Consider the following 23,559-nt stretch of genomic DNA (forward strand, 5'->3'; position numbering starts at 1 on the left):
GGAACCTAGAGCCCTCTAGGAACTCATAGGATATTCGGTCACTGTTACACACGGCAAACAGAAACATGTGCCCCTTTCAAATCACATGACTGAAATTTGGATTTCAATCTTGGTTTTCATTACAGTTTTTAAAAAGTTGTCAAATACTTTAAATGTTGGTTTTGCAGAAATACAGGGCTAAACAACCAGCATATTTTTGTGTGCTTTTGCAATAATCAGAAATAAAACTGTTTTTCTTAAGATAAGTAGCAGGCATTTTTTTGTCATAGCCAAGGTTGCCTTAGTCAGGTTAAAAGAAACCTAATTCTGGTTTGAGCAAGAAAATTAATTTTTAAATTACTGGAAAGCTGCTGAGTTTCCATTATGGTCTATATGCACCTATGATGAATGTGAAGAACTTTCAAATGGAAATCTGAGGTATTTGCAATAGGTAAAGTTAGGCATATTTCTCATCATAGTGCCCTGCCAGGCTTGTGCAACCCTTTTCTTTGGCATCTCCCTTCTTTACTTCCTGGGGCATGCTATAAATTTGTTTTAAAATCTTGTTCCATTTAGTTTTATTGTTTTTAAAAACTTGGTTCTGACACTCTTGAGATTTTTATACCTCTGAGCCATTTCACAAAGCAGATCATATCAAAAGTCAGGTTATAAAAATTACAAAGCAATAGCAAGTTTAAAGACTTTAAACAATGGGAGAAAATATAAAAATGAGTAATCTTTAGCACTGTATGTAACGATTGGAAAAAGACAGTTATGAGGACTCATCTGTCTTCATTTATCCATTCAAGATGGATGTGCTTTGTAGCCATATATATATATTTTTTAAATCTCTTTAGGATCTTCCAAATCTCAAGGATAGGAAAGATAGATCTCTAAAGAGGCTATGATATGCCTTTAGGAAACTGAGGATGAGGCCGAAGTAGTAAATAACTCCTACTTAGAAGGAAGATATAGGGTCTCATCTCTGAGAACATGGGAGTTAGTTATGTAAAAGTTCAGATGATTTTCAACATTGTGTATGGCAAGGAATAATTTTTTAAAAAGACCTTCTTCCAGGTACTAGAGGCAAATGAATGAGAAATAAATACATGCTATGGGATTTTCCATTATTTCACAGGATGGAAAGTTTGATCTCTGTAGCCTGATTTGTTCTTTGGCCCTGAACTTGTTCAAGTTGAATTGTGTGTCCTGAACACTGATCTAGTTGTTCTCAAACTAGGATAAGCCAACCGTAGTGGTATGTTGATGTATTCTTGGGAGTTGAAAGTTCTTTATTATAATCTTTTAATATTATGGCTAAAAAATCCAAAATATCTATCTGTAAATATATAATGTAAGCATGGATTTGTTCATCTCATCAGCTACCTTATTCCTAAATACTGGACTACCATGTGTTTTATTTTTATAATCACATTGATACCAAGTGATCATCTAAATGACATTAATTTTTAATGATTGTTCTTAAATTCATTGCTTAAGAGTTATTTACAGAAAAAACAACTAGCATTTGTCCTCAGATTATTAATATAATTATTTTTATGTATGCTTGACTGTTGTGATAAAGGGAAGAACAGTTAAAAGAGGATCCTGGCCAAATTATTAAGAGGACTGATTTCTGATATTAGCTTTAGTACCTCCAAACTATGAGATTTGGGGAAAGTCACTCAAGAGCCCTAGACTTCAATTACCTTGTATTTAAAATAACAGAGTTCAGCTGGAACTAGTTAATCTGTAAACAAATAGTTTCCATTTCAAAAATTGTGAAGTGATGACTTTTTAAATGGAAAAAGCATTAGGGAGAAGAAAACTGATTCACTTACAGGGTCTTTGGGGGAAAATTTCTAGCACCACCTTCTCTCCTAATAACAGTAAAACATGGTGGGATATAAGAACCAAATACTTATTGAGTATTTTCTCTGTGCCTATCACGACTCTATTTTAACTCCTGTAAATGTGACTGTGACTCCGTGAGCTAGATTATATAATTCCTGTTGGCAGTTATAATTGATAGGCACAGAAAGCCTAAGGATGGAGTTTGGAATGTAATCTGGTCTGTCTGACTCTAAGCCCTGGATCCATTGTAATACATTATAACTGCTAGCTTTGCAAAATGCCTTTTTCCTTTTCTCATCTATTTTCACACTCAAACTAAAATTTAGTAAACTAAATTCTCAGCAGCACCAAGAATTTTAGTAAAGGTCCTCTCATCCTTTAAGAACTTCTTATGCGAGGATACTCCTCTTCGCCCACTTTCCCATACAGAACTCTACTAAAGGTCAATTAGAATGGGCTGTTGTTTTTTCCCTCAAATCCTACACAGAAGTCCTTAATTCCGGGATAAGCATCTGAATGGAGCAAATTAGTATGGTCTGGGAGTTAAGGCAATTTTCACGTGTGTGTATGTGAGTGTCTGTTTTAAGGCATAACAAAGTCCAGAGATTAAGGCCGAGTTAAAAAACAAATGAGGACAAACCAGTCTGCTGAGGTGCGGCCAGAGCAGCAGCAACTGCCTGCTTTCTTGATAAAGGCTGTGAAGACGGCATGTTTTACTCTTATTCGTGTATTTCTTTTGACACGTTCCCCCTCTATGAAGCCTCAGAGGTGTTTTAAAATTGTGTTAGGAAACACACAGAGATAAGAAAAGGCAAATGGTCCTGTTCTAGTGTCTCAGGGACGAGGCTGGAAAGGAAACGCCGCGCGAGTGGGGTGGGAGCGGGGGCCTGTGGTTTTGCTTCTGTCCGGGCTAAAGGCTGAGTAAGGCAGGGCCCCTCCTTCTGCAGATGGGTTTCTCCCTCATTCCACCCTCTACCCACCTCCGGTTCCGCGTGCACGCGCGGGATAGCCCAGTGGGCCCACAAATAACGACCATCGGAGATTAATGAAGGAAAGTCAGCGAGCTCGAACACAGGCGTCCCGTGTGGAAGTGTCCAAGGAGACCGCCAGAAGTGCGCAAGCCGGAGTGTGTGAGAGTTTCCTTCTCACCGAGAGGGGGAGCCCCGCATTCCCGGCCGGGAGCGACCCGGAGTCCCGAGCCCCGCGTCCCAGCTGCCGCCAGAGCCAGTTTTGGATTCAGCGGATTAGGAAGAGGAGGGAGGGGGGAGAGCGCGCGAAGAGGGAGGGGACCGAAGCTGGAGGGTCCCGAGTCCAGCGCCGTGTTGACGTAGAGAAACTTTCCCTCTCGGCCTCGGAGACGGCGCCCCGGCTGTGCTGGAGCGGAGATCGCCAGGCTCGGAGGACCCGGCAGCTCTTCACGCTCCTGCCCGAAGCTTGACCTGACTGCATCTCTCAGTGAGGTACGGAGATTTATCTGGGCTCTTCCCTGGCTGCGAGCCCCGGCTCCCTCCAGGTAGCGTGGAATCGCTTAGAAACTGATACCGCGAGGGGCAGCGGGGGTGGACAGCTCCGGCCACCAGTGCCCGGGAAGGCGGGCGCGGAGCTGCGGGTAGCCGCTGCCCGGCAGGTTGTGAAAAATTAGGACAGCTAACGGCTCAGGGAGTCGTCCAGCACGAAAGGAGGCTAAGACCTGTTGACGCCTGCTATGGCAGCGCTTGAGGAATGACGCGGGGAGTCCAGCGAGGTCGGGGACGCAGCGGTCTCCGGGCTCCAGAAGCCTCCTTAGCCTTTTGTGGTAACTTTGGTCCGGTGGCGGGGGGCCGGTGGGCTGGAGCTGCAGGGAGGCGGTGGGGCAACCGTGGATCAGTCCGGCTGAGGGTGCGTGGATCAGACTGGGCTGAGCAGGCAAGTCATCGTCGGGTCACAGCCAGGCGACCCAAGAACGAACTTCCAGGGCAGCCTCCCTTTTGTTGGTGCAGGGAGAGAATGTGGGCATGGGGGCGGGGAGGCGCGAAGCTCTAAGGCCGGGCCGCGGATACTTTAAAGCCCAGAGCTGGGAGGGCCCAAAAGGAAGGGGCGGCGTCCACATGGTTACCCTTTTGCCGCGCGGGTCAAGTAGCTGCTTCTGGAGGGCGCAAGGCTTGGAGGGGGTGATGAACCCTTGGGTTCTCGCTGCGACTGCTAAATTCGCTTGGCGGGTCCAGCTTCTCGTGGCCTCACTCACTACACGGATCAGAATCCGGAGCAGTCAGTTCTTTCTATTCTGCAGCTCCTGCGGCTGCCGCGCTGACTTCCCTGTGTGCGGGAGGGAACTCTGGGCAGGCTGGTTTTCTTGGAATGTGTTTACGATGTTGAATGGGACTTGAACAGGAAGCTGGACGCTGCAGCTGGAACTAGCGTGCCAAGGTAGAGTAAGGAAGACTTAGCTGGTGTTGGGCTTGGCGGGTCCACTTGGTACGTTGGGCAAACTCCAAGTGAGTGAGGACTGGCAGTCAAGGTACCCCTCCCTGGGTCCTAGTATTGTTTCCCAGCTGAGCTCGCTTTACTCTCATTTGCAATCAGACACATTTTACATGCACTGTTTCAATCTGCAAGTTTGACAAAATATAATGCAATTTGGAAGGATTTAATAAATTCATTTTGTGCCTGCTTTTAAAATATGTTACACCAACATTTGAGAATAAAAAGTTACGGAGAATGTTCAAGTCATGACTCAATTCTAGGACTAGCAGGAGACCACAATACTGATGATTTTGTGTCTGTATTACAAAATGGGTGATTAGGTGCTTAAAGTAAGGGAGATTATTAGACAGAGTGAATGTGAGGAAGTAGAAAACTTTGAGAGGAATTGGAAATTCTTCAGATTTGCAAATTACTCCCTTTCTCTGTCAGCCTTTCCCTTTTCCCCTCATATGAACAAGTAGCCTTGTTGGAAAACCCATGAATTGGGAGAGTGCAGTCGCTGGTGACTACAAGCTTTGCTGGAAACAGCAGACAGGCTAAGGTACTGCCCCACTGCATAATTAAAGGTCTCCTTGAGCTGTCCAGGAGTGTTTTCCAAGTTTTTACGACTGACAAGGAAAAAAAAGAGAGGAACCTGGCCGGCAGCCAAACTAGACTGAGCTCAGTAGCTAGGCATGAAAGAGACTGGGGAAGTTGCAGGGGATAATTGGAAAGGGGCTGTCGGTTGTACTTGGGGTTTCAACAAGAGGTTTCTTTTGCAATGAGAATTTTTAGGTGGCTAAGATCAGTCTGTTTGGCAAAAAAATAAACTAAACATAGAGTGCAGTTGGATATGACTGAGGAAATTACAAAAAGGACTCCAGGAGCAAAGTCTGAACTTTCCTTATCAGTGTTGCCGTGGAATAGCTGGGGGCCCGATGCTGTTTGTGCTGATCAGAGTTTGCAAATGCCCACACTTTGTTGCTATTTGTCTCCTTGGACGAGATTTGCTGCAACTTCAATTCCTTGACTTTGGCCTTACTTTGTTTTCATAGCAGCAAGAATTGAAGACTTAGTGGTTTGAGCAGATGGTTTTCTACCTAAATTGAATAATTCAATTAGATATTCTCAACCAGCATAGATTTGAGTCATGGAATTAAAGTAGAAAACGTATCCAGCATGACTTCTTTGTGCTTGTCAAAAGTGATTCTGATAAACAGATCTTGCTGTTTCATGTGAAGAAGTGGAAGGTGAGATGGTCTCAGTATTTCACACATTTGCCCTTTACTGCTTCCTAATTCCAAACCAGCCAGAAACTCAAAGCCTTCTCAGACTCTTCTTTATGTATTAAAGTTATGTTTCATCTCTCTCTTTTTTTTTTTTTCTTCAGAGAAGTGGGTTGTAGGTTTACTATTGTGGGCTTAGGGGTTAAATGGTTGAAAACAAACAAACAAACAAACAAACTCATGTGTTTTATATTTCCTCTGTATTTAAGAGTTTGAGACTGTGAATATTAGCCTGCTGTCTGAGACTTACTTTGTGAATCACACTCAGCCAAACGTTTTCCCTGACTATGATTTCAGTTTTTCCACTTGCAAAGTAAAGAAACTTTCCTTTACATAATTACAAGATTATTGTGAGAGTTAAAGACATGAAATAGTGTTAATAGGCTTTTTGACATAAAGGTCATAGGATTTCTGACTCAGCTGACTCAGTTGAGTTTGTGGGGATAAAATAGGAATCCTTCTATGTTGAATACTCATGTAATAATGACATATCTGGATCTAATTTATAAAAATTACCACTTTTACATTTTAATCATAGCTTTAATTTAATCATAAATTTTAATTTTTGAGGATATAGGGGAGATTTTATTATGATTAAGGCTGAGTCATTTTCTTAAACAGAAAAGAACAATTAACAAATTCATTTATTTTTATATCAGTTTATATTTATACACAAGACCAGTTATTATTAAATTGCAGCTTAATTTTACCTTTATGAGAAATTACCAAGTATATTCACAGAACTTGGCTCTCTTCTCAGAAATAATACTTGAGAGGCTGAAATGTATTTATGATATACAGACAGACTTTCTTTTCTCAATGGCCACAATAATTTTCTTAAGAATTTGGAGGATAGACTTTGGAGCTATTCATTAATAAATCCAGCCAATATTTGTTGTATGTATATCATGCATCATCAGGCCTCTATTCCCATCAGCACCAAACTTCTCAGCTCTGTGATTTCTGTGCATGTTATTTTACTTCTTAAACATTTTACCAACATATCATTTATTGTCTATATTTCTGTCTATAATTTATGAACCTTTTCATTGTTGATTCATTATGATAATTGTGAAATATTTACTTTTTAGTGTGACATGTCAATTAGTAAAATATACTACCTATTTTTATGTTTCATTGTATTGTGCTACAGTCATGGATATTTAACTTAACTCTTTTTCGGGTGAACAGATCAATTTATTAGAGAAAACAGAATAAGTATAGATGAATTGTTTAAAGGATAGTCTTTTGCTAAAATACCTAGTCATAGCTTTTATTTTTAGACTTTATATTATCATTAATAGTGAATCTGTAAAAAGCATGAGTATATGGGATACAGTAGTTGGGTTGAATTTATACTCAAACTTACACTATGGGTATCCTTGAACTGTTCAAGGATATATTAGGGTAATTTTAATAAAAATGTCAAATTTTACCTTTCATTTTAAATTAGAAATTCTTAAAATTCTTATCTCCATTGATGAATGGTAGGTGATTTAAATTTTACTTAGCAAAGTGGTGTATTTGTGATTCAATCCGCGATATTGCAATTTGTTTTCTAAAACCACTAAAGGATAAAAAAAAAGTTATTTTATTTCAATATGATAATGAATTCAAAGATAGTTACAGAAGCTAACTGCATAACTGCTATGAGCCGTGGTCCTTAAACGTATTAGAGGCTGGCGGATCTAATAGTGTTTGCCTTAATGCATTTAGAGATCAGGAAACTTAAACTTTTTTCTATAAGAGTCGAAAATATACACAGATTTGAAGAGGAAAAAATGGTATAAACTTTGAACAGAGAAATCACTTCACTTTCAAACACTGGGGATATGAAATTGAAATCAGTCCTTTATTTTTAAAGACAATGGCTAAAAGTCATTGTTCCAGAGTAAGACTTAGAAAACAATGCTTATACTGTTTTCAGGCCCTGTTATTTGCTAGTTTTTTGTTTGTTTTATGCTTAAGAAATGTTTTCAGCCACTCTAATGATGCTTACCATGCATGATTAATTGTCATCAGAGGACAGTAAATTGACTCAAATATTGTGTGGGACAATAAGTGTCAATTTTCTGTTTACATTGAAATGGTATAGTTATGGTGAATTTGAATTTAGTTTTGTCTTTCAATATTGTATACTTAAGAATAGTTTTGAAAAGGCTGCCCTGATTTGCACACATAATATGAATAAGTAACTTAACTTTTATAGACATTGTGATTTTCAGTGTATTTTGTGCTAAGTTGTAAAGATTAATATGGCTTTTTAAAGGAAGTTTTGAATAACCTTGTATGTATTTTCTAGGATGCAACTAAGAGAGTGCATCTAGATTTCAATACCTGCCTTTATTTCATGTTGTTTTTTTTTTTTTTCGCTATTAACATTATATAAATATACCTATACATCAGATGTATCACATGCCTCCTGATGAAGAAGTTCAGAGTAGACCTTAGAAACTTCCATGTTTTGGGGGACTACTTTCTCTCTGTCTCTCCCTTTGTCTCTGTCGTTCTCTCTCTGTCTGTCTCTCCCTCTCTGTCTCCATTTCTTTCTCTCTTTCTATGTGTGCATACTTATGATACATATATATTCTTTGATGTTTCTCTATTAGTGCTATAGTTTTTCTGTAGGGAAAAATAGCTTCAGTTAATTGATATTTTTGAGCCCAATTTTAACAACTAATTAAAAATGTTTCCCACATAAGTATTGCTAGAAATCCTAGAAATCCTTTTTTTTTTTTCCTTTTTTCCAAATTCTAGAAGTGTTTTTAGACTTCTATTTATATCTCTGAAAGAAGAGAAAAATAGTTGGCAAGATCTTCTACCTACATTCTTGGTTGTTGTCTCCAATGATGGCATACTCATGGAAGCCTTTTCTACTCTTCTTAAGTAGAACACAAGCACATGTGCAGTTAACTACTGTAAGAGGGTAAATTCACTATTTAGAAGTTAGATACTACTGATAAGTTTAGAAGGTATTGTGAAGTGAGAATTTTATACAAATGTAGTGTTTTCCTGGTATGGTACAGCTTTTTCTTAATATTGGGTGTTACAATTGATGCATTTCTTGAAACTTCATCCACCAGTCCTCCAGGAACATCAAGGATCTTAAACTTTGACAGAGCTACAAAGTCTGTAGCTTGAAGACTGTGGGCTCAGTCTTCACTCTCCTCTCTTACAGAAATAAAGACAATCATTTAACAGCATATATAATCTACTGACTGAATCATTAATGATTTGCCTGTTTATAGCCATATAATATTTCATGAGATAATAACTATTGTTCTCATTTGATTTATATTTAAATGAGATAATATCAATTTTAAATATAATTTTAGCAAATATCAAACAGAACATTTGTAGTATGGTAGCAAACATGCAAATTTGGGGTAAAACATTGAAATAAGAGAATAAATGTGATTTTAGCTTCTCAATTTTTTCATAGCCATTTATAACCATCAAGAGATACCAAGTTTTAGGTAAAATTTTAATAGCAAGTAGGTTAATTTACCCAGATTTCAACCTCATGAGTTAAAACATAGGGTTATAAGTACTAATGAGAGTTTTGTTTAAGAAACAGAGTATTTTGTGAAGTGTCTTTAAAGGTCAAAGTATGTGTTATGCTCTGTAATTTATTTTATTTTTGTCTACTTTGAGGAGCTGTGTAGTAATAAAGGACTTTGGTTGATGATCAAACTCTCCTTTTACTCCTTGGTGATGTGTGTTATTATAGTCATAAAGATGTCCAATAACATAAATATTGAACTTTACTAGTAGTGCAAATAAATTCAGAGAAAGTTTGACTAATTAGAAAGAGTAATTGCATAACTGAATTAATTTCAAAGCAATTTATTTCTATGCTGAATATGTTAAGTAAATATAATTAGAGGGTGTTTATGGATTGTAGTCGCTCAGAATACAGTTTGAGAGAATTTTTAAGGAATCACATTTGAGTACACAAATTTTATTTGAAATTATATAAATGCAATCTGAAAAGGCAAAAGTCTGTCGGTATTTTGGATTTATAAAATAGCATCATTTTAGAATAACAATGGCTATTGCTTTAAATTTTTATGAGTTATTTTTTTCTGTTTTAATGCATCACCATTACTGGATATATAGGAGAAAAACCTTTAAACTTCTTAACATTAAATCAGTAAGATGTCTCATATTGCTAATGTCTTTAATCATTTTAGAGGAAGAACTACTACATTTGTAAAGTCTGAGTTATCATAGGTTTAGTTGATTACATTCATGATCAATTTGGAAGAATAAAATTTCCTAAGTAGCACAGATAAGGTTTTAGAAAACAACATTTTAGACTTGATGTTGTTGGAAGTAAATGCTCAGTGCTGCCAAGTGAATATAGCACTCAGGCAAAAGTTTTCTCAGCAAGGCAATTTACTTCTATAGAAGGGTGTGTCTCGCGGATGGAGCAATGGCGAGAGCACACCAGACAAGGGAGGAGAAAGGGATCTTACTATTAATGCAGCTAATCCCTACTGCTGTGACTTTCCCCTATTGGCTAGGGTTGGGCCGCACAGTCTAAGATAATTCTGACTATTTTAAAGAGAGCAGGGATATGAGCTGGAGTGGAAGGGTGAGTAGTTTTGTGGGAAGTATGGTTATAGAGCAGGTGACTAAGGATGACTAAGGACAGAGCAGGTGACTAAGGACAGAGCAGGTGACTAAGGATGACTGAGGACAAAGCAGGTGACCAAGGATGACTAAGGATAGAGCAAGTGACTAAGGACAGAGCAGGTGACTAAGGACAGAGCAGGCGACTAAGGACAGAGCAAGTGATAGAGGATAGGAGGGGATTGTTTACTGAAACTAGGGACAAGGACATGTAAAGAACGAGGAAGTTAAATTTTAAAATGGAGAACAAAGAACAGGGAAGCTCAACATGCTAACATATTGGTTTTTTGAAGAGGAGTTTACTGTATCCTACAATATAATGAATCTTTCTTTGAGATATGCTTATTCAATGAGATTTCATCTTTATTCAATGATTTTCTGTTCACTTATATACATTTGAAATCTTTCCCCCCTTCTCATTTTGGGAAATATAACTGTGTTTAAACTGTGAATCTGTAAATGAAGAGATTCTGATATGATACAGTTGAATTTAATAAATATTTATCAAATAACACTTGTTCTTTTTGTAGTTGCGTGATTAGCTGGTGACAGAGATCTCCTCTTTTTAACTTAAATAGAACTTGGTATTTCTATATAATTCTGAGGTACAGTGCAGAGGATGTTGAGGAAGGAGGGGTGGGGAAGGGGGGTATTCACAGGGTGAAGGGAAGCAGTGTATGGAAAGAATGTGTGGAGGTGATTCTTACACCAAGTCACAGAGGATGAGGATGAGTTGGGCAGGCATTGAAAAGGGACAGTTTCAGTCAGAGCAGGTGGGGAAGGCAAGAAGGCATGAAGCCATGAATATGGTTTAAGAGAACAACTTGTGGATTTTACAATTATAGAGATGTTCCTCCTTTATGTTTCCATGTTCATGAATAACCATTAGTAATTACATAGAGGAGTTTTAGCTAGATTATTAGTTTTAGCTGAATAATTTTAGCTGGATTATCTTGCAAAACATCCATCTTGTTTTTATTTATTTTTCCATTTCTCCAGACCTGATCAGCATGTAATTGGAATCACAAGGAGTAGGTTGTGCTCTCGATTTCATATTTATATTTAATTTCAGAACATGCAGATTAAAAAAATAGTTTATCTTTTTCACATCATTAACTATATTGGGAGGAGTTATGATTTGACTGTGCATCTTGTCTTATATTTGTTTATTTTTCATATCTAAAGAACAGATATGTTAATAGTTATCTCCTACTTGGTAATAAGTAACGGTGCCAGTATTAACAATTTTTATGAATAATATTGAAAAAAATATTTTTTTCCTGAACATATGGAAACTTGATAGTTTTTTTATGCGTCATTGACTTATTTAAGATTATATATTTGGTTATATGGTGTGCATTACTTACTGACCATTGTTGATAAAAAATGTAAATGTTTGCTAAGAAGTTTGGAAAATAAATTTGGAATATATACAAGTATAACAAATTACTATCTTATGAAGGGGACCTATAATTAAAACATATATGACATAATTTATTTCCCTATATTCCCTTCTTTTTGCTTGGCTTGACCATTCTGTGAGATACACTATTTTAAAATTAGTTTCTTATTGATGTTTGATTTATTTGAAACTAATGATTCAACTTTATTTTTGAAATATATGACAAGAGCAGCCTCTTTAAACGTGTTAATTTAAAATAGTTAATATATAGAGCTTCACATTTATAAATCAGTTTAGTAGGTCTGAACCACCTTGAAATTCCAGGGATGGGTCTAAGGTAATAGTTTTGTACTTGAAAATTGACAATACTGTCAAGATCACAATAAGAAATAATGGTATTTCAGTCTCTTTCTGGCTTTTGACTTCACTTTGTGTTTTCTGTAATGGTAAGCATCAAGCACCACTGACACTTATTTGCTTCCCTGTCCTGTTGAATGTCCAGGTTCCTGTTTGTTTATTTGTTTATTTGTTTATTTATTTATTTATTTTAGAGACAGGGTCTCACTTTGTCACTCAGCCTGGAGTGCACTGGTGCAATCATAGCTCACTGCAGCCTCAAACTCCTGGACTCAAGTGATCCTCCCACTTCAGCCTCCCAAGTAGCTGGAACTATAGGTGCATGCCACCATGCATGGCTAATTTTTAAACTTTTACAATTTCTTGTAGAGACAGGTTCTCACTGTGTTGCCCAGGCTGGTCTAGAACTCCTGGGCTTAAACAATACTCTGGCTTTGACCTGCCAATGTGCTAGGATTACAGGTGTGAGCACTGTACCTGGCTCCAAGTTCCCTTTTAATGACACTTAATGACACTGGATTAAACCAGGTGTGATTTGTACCTGAAGTTAACTCTTCTTTCCATTTCTTGCATATCCATTTGCAAGAAGCATGTTTTCACTTTTGAGAGCTATGTCACCTTCCTTGTACTGTGACATACATTATTGAAATCTATTCCTTATTCTTCTTTTCCCTGGTGTTATTCAAATGTACAGTCTTTCCCACATAACTCAGGGGAAATCAATCCGACTCCTAATTCAAGGGAATTTTAGATTAGGTTCAGCTAAAAATCTTAGTGTTTCTGTGCCCCTTGGAAATGGTTGTTCCTTGTCCGAGTTATAGTCATATATCACATGTCAGGTGAAATGGGAGGACTAAGGGGAAGTGGGTAGAAAAGATTTAGTTCCACTTAGCAAGTGAACATTGGATGAGAAAGCACATGTTGGCTTTTGATATTTGTCCTATCTGGAATATATGCTTCAAATTGATACAGGGATCATCTTTTGTCACAAGGAGATTCAGCTTGAGGGCAAAACAAATGCCTTAAAATAGCAGAAAAAAATATAAAAATCTTGGGTACTTGATGGAATCATTCGGTTCTTGACTCCCTACTATATTTCTGGATTTACTGCTGTGTGAGATAATGAATTTCTTTCTTTTTCAAACCAACTTGAATAAAATATTTGGCTACTTAAAATAGTATCCTAATTATAGCCATTATTAAATGGTATCTTAATTTTGTAAGTAAAAGTTTTAGAAGTAGTAATTTAGATTATTGAAGAAACTTTATAGACTACTTAGGTTTTATAAATTTTAGATATGGTTAGTGCTGTTAGTCTATAAAAATTTATTATTCAAATCGCCATGCATTAAGTTTTTAATACAGTAGATATGTCAATCATCTTCTTAACTAAATTCATTTTTAAATAAATAAATTAAGCAGGAGGTAGAGACTAGCAAAACTAGGAATAATCTAACAGGCTTAGACAATAGAGAACTAAATTTAAAAATTTTTGAAATATAAATTTGTAATCTAATCAGTTCACAAAATTATACCACTATTTATTGGCTGTGTGGTATCTTTAGTGTATTGGATACATTAAATATACATAAAGAAACATTGAAGAAATTTCAGTGCCTGGTCTGAGTAATTTAAAACTTATACTGTGATGTTAAGACTAATTTGTAACTATTTAAATATAAAAGATAAAGCTGATACAAGTAAAATTTTAAAAAATGGTAAACTGTAGTTCCACTCACAGAGGTATAAAAAAATACAGACATATAGTAAACTTTTAAGTAAGAGCTAGTGACAAAGATTTTCTCCTTGATCAAATCCTGGCCAGGCTCTTGTGCATCCTCTTCTCAACCAGGTCTTGACTTTTGGGCTTCTGTGTTCTAATCTGCATTGCCAAATTTAGCAAGAATTCTTCTAAGTCACTTTGGCCATCCTCAATATTTGACAACTCTATGTCTAATCAGGATCCTCACCCTCCACCATTTCCCAGATGATATCTCATCACCCTGACCTTCATTCAGCAAGAATCCTAACTAGTAATTTTTCTTCCACTGTCTTACATCCTGCTATTTGGCCACAAATTTCTACCTTTTCTTGTAGCATTTGAAGTTGAGCCTAATTTTTCTTACTCACTGCAAAACCCCATTGTAGTGGTCCCAACACCTATTATGATGGTCTTGAATAAAGTTTGCCTTCCTGTTCTTTAACAATGTCATGAATCATTTTTTTCAACACTAGTTTTATAAAACTCTAGTTCACTGGAACCATTAGCAATTTAATCTTTTTCTGCTACCAGGTTCTTGACCTGACCCACCCTTTACAATGACTTAGCAGTATGCATATTGGTTTTTGTAATGTGGTCTAATCAAAATAAGGAGATATATCTCTCTTTGTCTTTTTGCCCTAAAGGTGGTAGGAATAACCCAAATCTGAGAATTGACAAGAGCAGGGATGAAATATATTTTGGAGTATTATAGCTCGCTTTAGCTGAAATAGTTAACCAAGTAGTTTAAGCAGGAGGTGGAGGCAAGCAGAACCAGGACTAACCTAATCTGCTGAAAGAATAGGCAAAGTGTCATAATGGGCAGGTTTGCTGGGAATGAGCGATGTGAGAAATGAAAAGCCAGAGGTTGTGTAGGCAGTGCACTTAAAGAGAGTTGGTGAAACTGTAGGTGGGAATGTCACAGATGCTGAAAGCCTGCAGTAAAGCTGTGTGGCAACCGGGTCATTGGTCAAGACTGAGAAAGGCTAATGTATTAGAATTGTTTTCAGTGTGGATGTTAAAAGCATGGAGATTGGGTTGGAGAGAAACGTAGCCAATAACTGGGAAACCTAAAGAAAGTGATAGAGACATTAGAGAAGCAGTTATTGATGGCAACATTTGAAGTAACAAGACCTCCTACATTACTGTGATTGACTTGTGCATATTAGTTTTTTGCATAAGAATGCAATAAACATGCTTGAGATGCTTTCTTTATGAGATCATGACCTTCATTCATGGCAACTAAGGAAGTCACCACACTGGGGAAGCTAGGCAAGGGAGACCAGAGAATACAAAGTGCTGCAATTCTCAGAGGATTACTGTTCTTTTGGAAATGATTGCTTAGAGATTGTCCTGGGGCCCCCCTCTGCCCTTACAGAATAGGAGTACCCTCTGGTGACCTTTTCTTGTTTTAAAAGGGAGCCACATTCTTGTGGGTTTTTGAATGAGAATAAATGCTGCCTGGTATGGAAATTATCATAAAGGAACTCTGCTTATGGAAGAGTTTGGAAATTATAATAGAAAATATAACTTGGCTCACAGCAGATATAAAATGAGGGAGAGAATGTATATCTAGATAATTCAATTTCCAACTCCCACTTGTGCTGAAATAATCAGATAAAGTAAAAATAGCACCCTTCCTTAATTTGTCTCTCTCTATTAAGATCTTCATAGCATCTGTACCCTTTCCCTAATCTATTTTCTTATACCTATGATTTGACACCAAAATGGATTTTTCGAACAAGAGAGTAAAGATAATAAGAATAGTATTTAGAGTGCTATGTCCTAAGCATCATGCTAAATGTTTTTTACAGTTTACAAATTATAAAGAAACTTGTCTGTCTCCATAGCCAGAAAGCAGTGGAACCAGGGCAATTGGTAGGATGGGAAGTAATGCGTCTCAACCACCGTCCTAGCTGAAAAAGTGTGCCGTTGAATGCCAACTGGACAATTAAGCCAGCTTTGGTAGTTCTCTTTACAAGTGAGAATGTAACACCTTTGAATTACCTGAATTCCTAGATTCCTGGCAGATGCTTGATTCCTTCTTTTTTGTCCCTCTGATGGCACAATGAGCTACTCATTTCCTGCTCTTAGGCATAGCTACTTGTACCTCCTGTATGATAAGACATTTGTTCATTTTATCCTCTTCAGTCAGATAAAGCATAAAAATTAATGCATTGTTTAAGGAAAAGCTCTCAAACTATGTTTTTCCTCTGCTCTCATACAACAACAATCAGCACAGAAGACTTCTGTGACCAAATATGTGTTTTTTTCCCCCCATCAATAAACAGTGGACAGCAAATGAGTGTCCTCTAATTCAATTCTGACATTATCTATCTAGAGATAATGTCGGATCCCACACGTTGAGGGCTCATTTCCCAAGACTGCCCCTCATCCCCCTCCAACACTTGTTGGAAGTCTGGGCCTCTGAAACTTCTGACCGACTGACTTCAAGCTGGGGTTCCCATGATTCCCTCTTTGGATTTGATTAATTCGCTGAATCAGCTCACAGAATGCAAGGAAACACTTACTTATGTTTACCAGTTTATTATAAAGGATAATAGAAAGGATGCAGATGAAGAGATGCATATAGGGCGAGGTATAGGGACTTACATGTCTTCCCTGGGCGGGCCACCCTCCAAGAACCTCTACATGTTCAGCTATCCAGAAGGATGCTCTCTGGACTCTTTTTGGGTTTTGAGGGAGGCTTCATTATATAGGCATGATTGACAACTGTGTAGAAATGTGACTGGACAAAGCATATGATCTAAACCCAGACAGGCCTGTCCGTTCAGACTTTTCTTGGCTCCTCTGTGTAGCATTCCTTCCTTTAGGGTATGGGGGAGGACTCTATCTGTAATGAGTGTTTTGATTCACAATCAAATTAGAGTCCTGCTTGGACAGGTAAAGGACGGACAGGAGGTCAGAGAGGTTTCCTGAGGCCTAAAGTGCCCCAGCATTGTAACAAGGACTATGAAAGTTGGGAGACAGGAACTGTGGATGAAAAACAATATATATGGTGATACCACACCCATTGACTGTGTTTTGTCTGCATATTGCTTTGACTTTTGCCTGATTTGATTTGTCAGGATAGTTAAAATGATAGGTGAGATAGTTTGATTTCTTCTTTTTTTAGAAAATTTTCAAAATTTATTTTCAAGACAGTCTCGTTCTCTCGCTCAGTCTGAAGTGGAGTGGCGCAGTCTCAGCTCACTGCTGCCTCTGCCTCCCGGGTTCATGTGATTCTCTTGCTTCCGCCTCCTCAGTAGCTGGGATTACAGGCATGTGCCACCGCGCCTGCCTGATTTTTGTATTTTTAGTGGATTTCACCATGTTGGCCAGGCTGGTCTTGAATTCCTGACCTCAAGTGTCCCGCCCGCTTCAGCCTCCCAAAGTGCTGGGATTATAGGTGTGAGCCACCGTGCCTGGCTTGATTTCTTCTTAATCCCATTTTTCCTCCTTGGTTTTGTCAAATGATAAGTTTTGGGTAAATAAAACCTAAGATATAAAATTACTAATGTCAATAGTTTCTAATTGTTCAACATGTACTTTTCACTTAAGTATTTGACAACATTTTTCTTCACTGAGAAGATGGACTAGATAACCTTAGAGAACATTTCAGCCCTTAGGGTAGTCTAAGTTTTAACTTTAAATAGTTTTTTTTTTCTTTTTTTTTCTTTTTTTTTTTTTAAAGAAAACTAAAACCGATTTCTTAATCAAAATACCATATTCAAAGTTGTCCTAATTTTGGCAGTTGATTTCATCATTTTGTCTTTCTTTGGTAACTTAAACTGTTAGACATTTGATCTCTTGTGGTATTTCTTGCTGGGGTATTATAAAAAGGTTCTCTTGGCAGGGGATTTGACATTCTAGTTGTGAGGGAAGATTTCTTGGTAGAAAGCAATGAGAGTGTGCAGAGAGTGGGTCAAGTGTGTAAGCAGGAGGAGAGAATGTATGGTTTAGCTACAGAATAGGAGACTGAAAATAGAGCTAGAGAATAGGGTAGAAAGAAAAGAGGGACTAAAATTGCTGGAGATGAAGCCAGTGAGTCAGGAAGTCATCTTGTCAGACTTTGCAATCCAAAGTTTGTACTTCATTCTAAGAGCAATTCAAAACCATTTAACAAAGGTTATAATGGAGTTGGTGACAAGATGTCATCATCTGCGTTTTAGAAAGAGCTGAGTTGATGTCTGCCAATATGTCTAGGCAAGAGGAGGTGAAAGCCTAGTTTAGAGGGATGACCATGGGAAATGACTTTATTCCAGAAATATTAAAGAGGAAATAATGTTTTGTACTTTTTGTATATTTGATGACTATCAATAATTGTGGGAGGGAGACAGTAGGATGTAGGCAGGAGAATGGTGTATATCTTGATTCTGAGTTTTCTGGTTTTGGTAACTTGGATGTTTGTACCATTTATCAACAGAATAAATACAATAGAAGCAGAATTATTGAAGGAAAATAATGATTTTGTAGGTGGTCAATAAATGATAGCTAGTATTATTGTGTCGTGAAACTATAATTTTTGGATTGTTGTATTTAAATTTTACAGTAAAATTATATGCTATTTTCATTTTGATGAACAAATATGATATTTTATGAAAATAAATGTATCCACAATGATAAATACAGGTAGAACAACTTCAACATAGTATGTAATTTGTGACTTAGAAAAGATATAAACTAGGAGACAGAATTAATTTCTGTTTTGACATATCTCCATCAAAAAGTTGTATGTTTTCAGAAGAAAATACACACCAGTTTAAAACATTGTATAATTTGAAGTGAGATACATCTCCTTTTTCGAGAATTTTTTTTTACACAAATAAAATATGGTAGAAGGAAGTTTATAATTTAAAATATTAATATGAAACAAAATAAGAAAGCTTTAATCCTAAAATTATGTATGAGAAAGCTACTAAGATTTTTAGTTTACATGGGTCAGTAGTTTTCTTGTTAATTGTATAATTAATTTATGCTGCTGAAACACATTTAAGAATACTGAAGTTTAGTATAAAGGAAAAAAGGCTAGTTTCCCTGACTGTTTTGATTTGCATTCTTCTTTATTGTTTAATTATAATTGAGGTCATGTGCCCCACACTGGCTTGTAGACTGAGTTCTTTTCACATAATGTACTGTGATGTACAGCCATTGATTTAGGCGTATGTACTGATATGGGGCAGGAAGAACTTCAGGAGGAGAATCCTGTGGATCTCATTTCATGAATTCAAATTTGTAGTACTATTAAAGATAAATATGAAATGCTGTGGATTGATAACATCTAAACAGAAAATTAGTAATAAGAGAAACATGAATCATTTGGCAGTGGTTTTTGTCGGAATCAATAGGCCAGCAATTTTTCACCAGTAGACAAGGATGAGTACATTATAAACTGGGTGTCATTGTGCCAGTCCTGCCCCTGGGCTTTATCTCTCACTCAGCACTCTCAAGAGTTGTTTCATTTTTCAGTCCAATAACTATGTTCATGATTACTAAGGCCTACAGTCTGAATCATTTAGGTCTTTTTTTTTTTTTTTTTTCCGAGTGGCGTGCATTAGCATCCACATGTGTTCAGACTCAACTAATTTGATTATGAGGAGAGACTGTCTGCAACTGTCTTCCTGACATCAGCACCATCATTAAAGTAACTTAACATCGTGGACAGAATCTATTTTTTAGGTTTGGTATTTTAAATGCATCATTTCCATCAAGGACTAATGGCAAGCTGCATTCTGCTTTGTAAATTTACATGGGAAAGTCATTACCACAGAAAAATGTTTTAGAAACTAATTCTCCTCAGTATTAAAATGAAAACATTACAAAGAAAGCTTCTGACCATATTTTCCCCAACATTTTTAAAAGGTTAACATTTGAAAAACAAGTATGTGAGTGCGTGTATGTGTGTGTGTATGAGAGAGAACAAACCCACAAAACAGAAATGCACGAGAGCTTTGTTTTTTGTACCCCCTTTACATCTTATGTACTGAACTTCTGCAAGTTCAGTACAAAAGATGAAGTGAAGTATATAGTCTGTGAGATGTTATAGAATGCCAAGATGAGTTATTAAAGACTTACTGAGATACAGATAGACCTGGCTCCTTACCAGACATTCCCATGGTGTGTAGCCTTACTCCTGGCTCTATCGCTTGCTAGTAAAGAGTCTTAAGAACTCTTATTTAGCTCTGAGATTATTCAGAGATTATTTAGCTTTTCTAGAATTTTTTCTTGAATGTAAAATCAGGATAATGGCCTGAACCTTGTATGCATCACTGAGAGGTATAAAAGAGAATATCTGCAGTGGTACTTGTACATTTTCATGGAGCTTTTTTGTGTGCTCCCTCCCTTAGCCCCAGATTATTAGAGTTTGTGTTTCTCTGTTTAGCTTGGAGAGCAGGCAGCATCAGATTTTCTTGTTTTCCATCTATCAGATCACCATTAAGCTCCTAAAAATCCATTGTTAACATTTATATTGTTACTTTGTTGTTCTTGAAATTGTTCCTTTTCACAGTTTGAATCCAGTGGCATTTTTCTTTTTGATCCTGTATTTTGGGAGATGTAACATCATGAATGATCTCTGTCTTAAGAAGGAATTGGCCAGGCTTGGTGGCTCACACCTGTAATCCCAGCACTTTGGGAAGTTGAGGTGGGCAGGTTGCTTGAGCCAGCAGTTCAAGACCAGTCTGGGCAACATGGTGAAACCCTGTCTCTCCAAAAAATACAAAAAATAGTCTGGCATGGGTATGTGCACCTGTGGTCCTAGGTACTCAGGAGGCTGAGGTGGGAGGACTGCTTGAGCCTGGGAGGTTGAGGCTGCAGTGAGCCAAGATTGCCCCACTGCACTTCATTCTCGGCAAAAGAGTGAGACCCTCTCTCAAAATAAATAAATAAACAAGAAGAATTAAGCTATAGTATGTTGAGATTCCATCTCAATATAAGAAAGAAGCTTCTGATAATGGATCAAGATTGATTATGCAATAATGATGCTCTGTTACTGAACCTTTTTGGAGAAAGGCTGAGTAACTACGGGTCAGGGCTATTGTTGAAGAGTATCCCATAGCTTGTCTGTAGCTTAAGACAGTGAGTGAAAAAAAATTTTAAGTCCAACTGTGATAATTGAAATTTAAATTGAGTGATCAATCTTGTGGAATAATGTTTGTAAAATAAGGGAGAGCCAATAATTGTGTGCTAAGTGGATGAAGACTGCTGGGCTTCCTGCTTTTACTATGCAGACCTTCATTCATTCAACATACTTTTTAAAGCTTATTTTTTGTTATGTGCCAACTACTGTGCTAGATTCCTCCAAGGTATTCTTAATGTCAGAGAAGAGTGGATTTATAAGCTTAATCTGCCTTCTGCAAGTGTACTTCCTTTGAAGTCTTAAATTCATTAGAATCTGGCCTTCTGCTTCATAAAGTTTGTTTTAAAGTAAACCTACAATGAGGCAATTTCAATCCTCTAGGAATATGGGGTATTAATTTCTGTGAATTCATTTACTCCTAAACTCTGTTACATTTCCTAAGTGTTTATGTGCCTCTGTTAAGAGTTCTGTGGCTGTGGACTCTGGGGAACCATTCAAGGTTTTTAAGCAAAATAAAAGGAAGGGAAAAAGAAGAAAGGAACATGATACACTTTGCACTTATAAAACCTCACAGCTTTGAGCAAGACAGAATGAAGAGTTATGAGAATAAAGCAATATAAGTAAATTAGAAAATGTTAAAATAGTCTAGATTAGAGAAGATGAAGACCTGAATCTAAGAAATATCAAGGAGGTTGAAGAAGAATCAATCAGGGTGATGTTTAATTTATATAAATTGTTGGTTGATTGGATGTGAGCATATCAAGAAGAAGAAATAGAATCATGTGTAGATTGCAAGCTTGCTTGTTGACTAGATTGCAGTAAAATTCACCAAAACAAGGAAATATAGGACAAAGAATGTGATTGATTGAAAGAAAAAAGTAAGAATTCCTCTTTGTATTTTTGAGTTTGAGGTGTTTTGGGGACATTCAGGGAGAAGTCCTCTATAGTGAGTTGCATATACCATTTGGAAGTAGGGGGAAATCCTGAGATGGAGATTATTGTCAGTGGCATGAAGTCATACCACTGAGAGCACTGATATTTGAGGAGAATCAGAAAATGAGGAGCCAGTAATAGACACTGAGAAGAAAATCTGAACCCTTAATTTCAGTACCAGAGGGACATCTTAAACCTCAGAGGAGCAAGCTAATAGGGATCTAAACTAGGATCATTTTAGAAGAGATAGAAAAGAAAGGACAGACTTGAAAAATATTTTAATAGGACTTAACTGTGTTAAAGATGAAATTGTATCTGATATTTGCCAGATATTTCTAGAAATGGTCAGCTTGGCTGGCCAGGGCTTTGTGTTCATTTTTGGGTTGCAGCTTTCCATGTCCACACAGTTCCATACCTGAATTTGAATAGAGATTTCAGAGGTCTGGCAAAATGAGTTTCAGTCCTTGGTCAAAGGATAAAGAATTTTGGGCCTCCAACTCAAAGAATTATGCCCAGTTCCCCAAATAATATTTTTGCAATTGGTTATTGGTTTCCAGAAATACTTTTTTTTTTTTTTTTTTTTTTTTTTTTGAGACAAAGTCTCGCTCTGTTGCCCAGGCTGGAGTGCAATTGTGTGATCTCTGCTCTCTGCAACCTCCGCATCCTGGGTTCAAGCGATTCTCTTGCCTCAGCTTCCCAAGGAGCTTGGACTACAGGCACCTGCCAACATGCCCAGCTAATTTTTGTATTTTTAGTAGAGACAGGGTTTCACCATGTTGGCCAGGATGGTCTCTATGTCTTGACCTTGTGATCTGCCCGCCTTGGCCTCCCAAAGGGCTGGGATTACAGGCGTGAGCTACCGCACATTGTGGAGTTACGTTTTCCTTTTTGTGACTTCATCTTGAGCTTTGCTGATTCTGATACCATTTTGAATTTGACCACTCATTTAAAAGAAGTAGAGATACCTAGAAATAAGTATGAGTAGATGTATCCAATTTTAACAAAATTGATTTTCTCAGTTACTGAAAATTATTTACTATAAAGTTATCTTAATATTTAGAAAGCATTTTATGATAAACATTATAAACATGTTTAATATTTATATTTATATATTTATAAATCTAATATTTATATGAATATAAGAAAATGTAAATAAATATAACAAATTTAATATTTATATGTATATACTTATAAGTATACATGTATAAGTATATGTACTATAATACTTAGACATGTAATACTTAGACTTATATGTAAGTATAAGTGTACACATATATGTACTATAATACTTAGAAGCATTATATATTATAAATATATATACTTTACATATTTATGATATATATTTTATTAATACACATATACCTTGAATACAATTACTACTAAACATTTCTTAAACTGGCTTTTTAACAAAATAATTCTGATGGAAAAATAAAGAATTGAGAGAAATACAGCATTAATATAGACTTCTAATTACACTTGTAGTGAGGTCTTTATAGACAGCTCCTTTAATATGATTCAAAAACACCATACCTAGATTTGCTATTATCTTTCTGTTATGTCATGTCTCTTTATGTTTTTTTCTTTCAAATACCTAAGTACTTTAGAAAATGTCTAAGGCTTTTTTTTTTTTTTTAATTTCTCCTAAAAAATACCTGGCTACATGTTCAGAATGTGCAGGTTTGTTACACAGATACATGTTTTCCATGGTGGTTTGCTGCACCTATTGACCCATCCTCTAAGTTCCCTCTCCTGATCCCCCACCCACCAACAGGCCCTGGTGTGTGTTGTTTCCTTCTCTGTGTCCATGTGTTCTCATTGTTCAGCTCCCACTTAT

The 23,559-nt window shown here is 36.9% G+C and overlaps 1 protein-coding gene across 4 annotated transcripts in view; it reads left to right on the forward strand.

Moving 5' to 3' along the window:
- Nucleotides 1-1,430: 1,430 nt before the first annotated feature.
- Nucleotides 1,431-23,559, forward strand: part of LOC105553901 — a 101,301-nt gene continuing 79,172 nt past the window's right edge. Inside the window, exons 1-2 of one of the 4 annotated variants that reach the window (XM_012000082.1) lie at nucleotides 1,431-3,293; nucleotides 5,331-5,408. In XM_012000082.1, the coding sequence (XP_011855472.1) occupies nucleotides 2,879-3,271 (393 nt within the window). In that variant the 5' untranslated portion in view covers nucleotides 1,431-2,878 and the 3' untranslated portion in view covers nucleotides 3,272-3,293; nucleotides 5,331-5,408. Of the gene's footprint in view, nucleotides 4,240-5,330; nucleotides 5,409-23,559 lie in introns of those variants that run through there. The other 3 variants (XR_001008234.1, XR_001008233.1, XM_012000081.1) reach the window with 3 other exon arrangements.

This window comes from Mandrillus leucophaeus, unplaced genomic scaffold, assembly GCF_000951045.1.
Source record: "Mandrillus leucophaeus isolate KB7577 unplaced genomic scaffold, Mleu.le_1.0 Scaffold615, whole genome shotgun sequence".
Taxonomy (NCBI): domain Eukaryota; kingdom Metazoa; phylum Chordata; class Mammalia; order Primates; family Cercopithecidae; genus Mandrillus; species Mandrillus leucophaeus.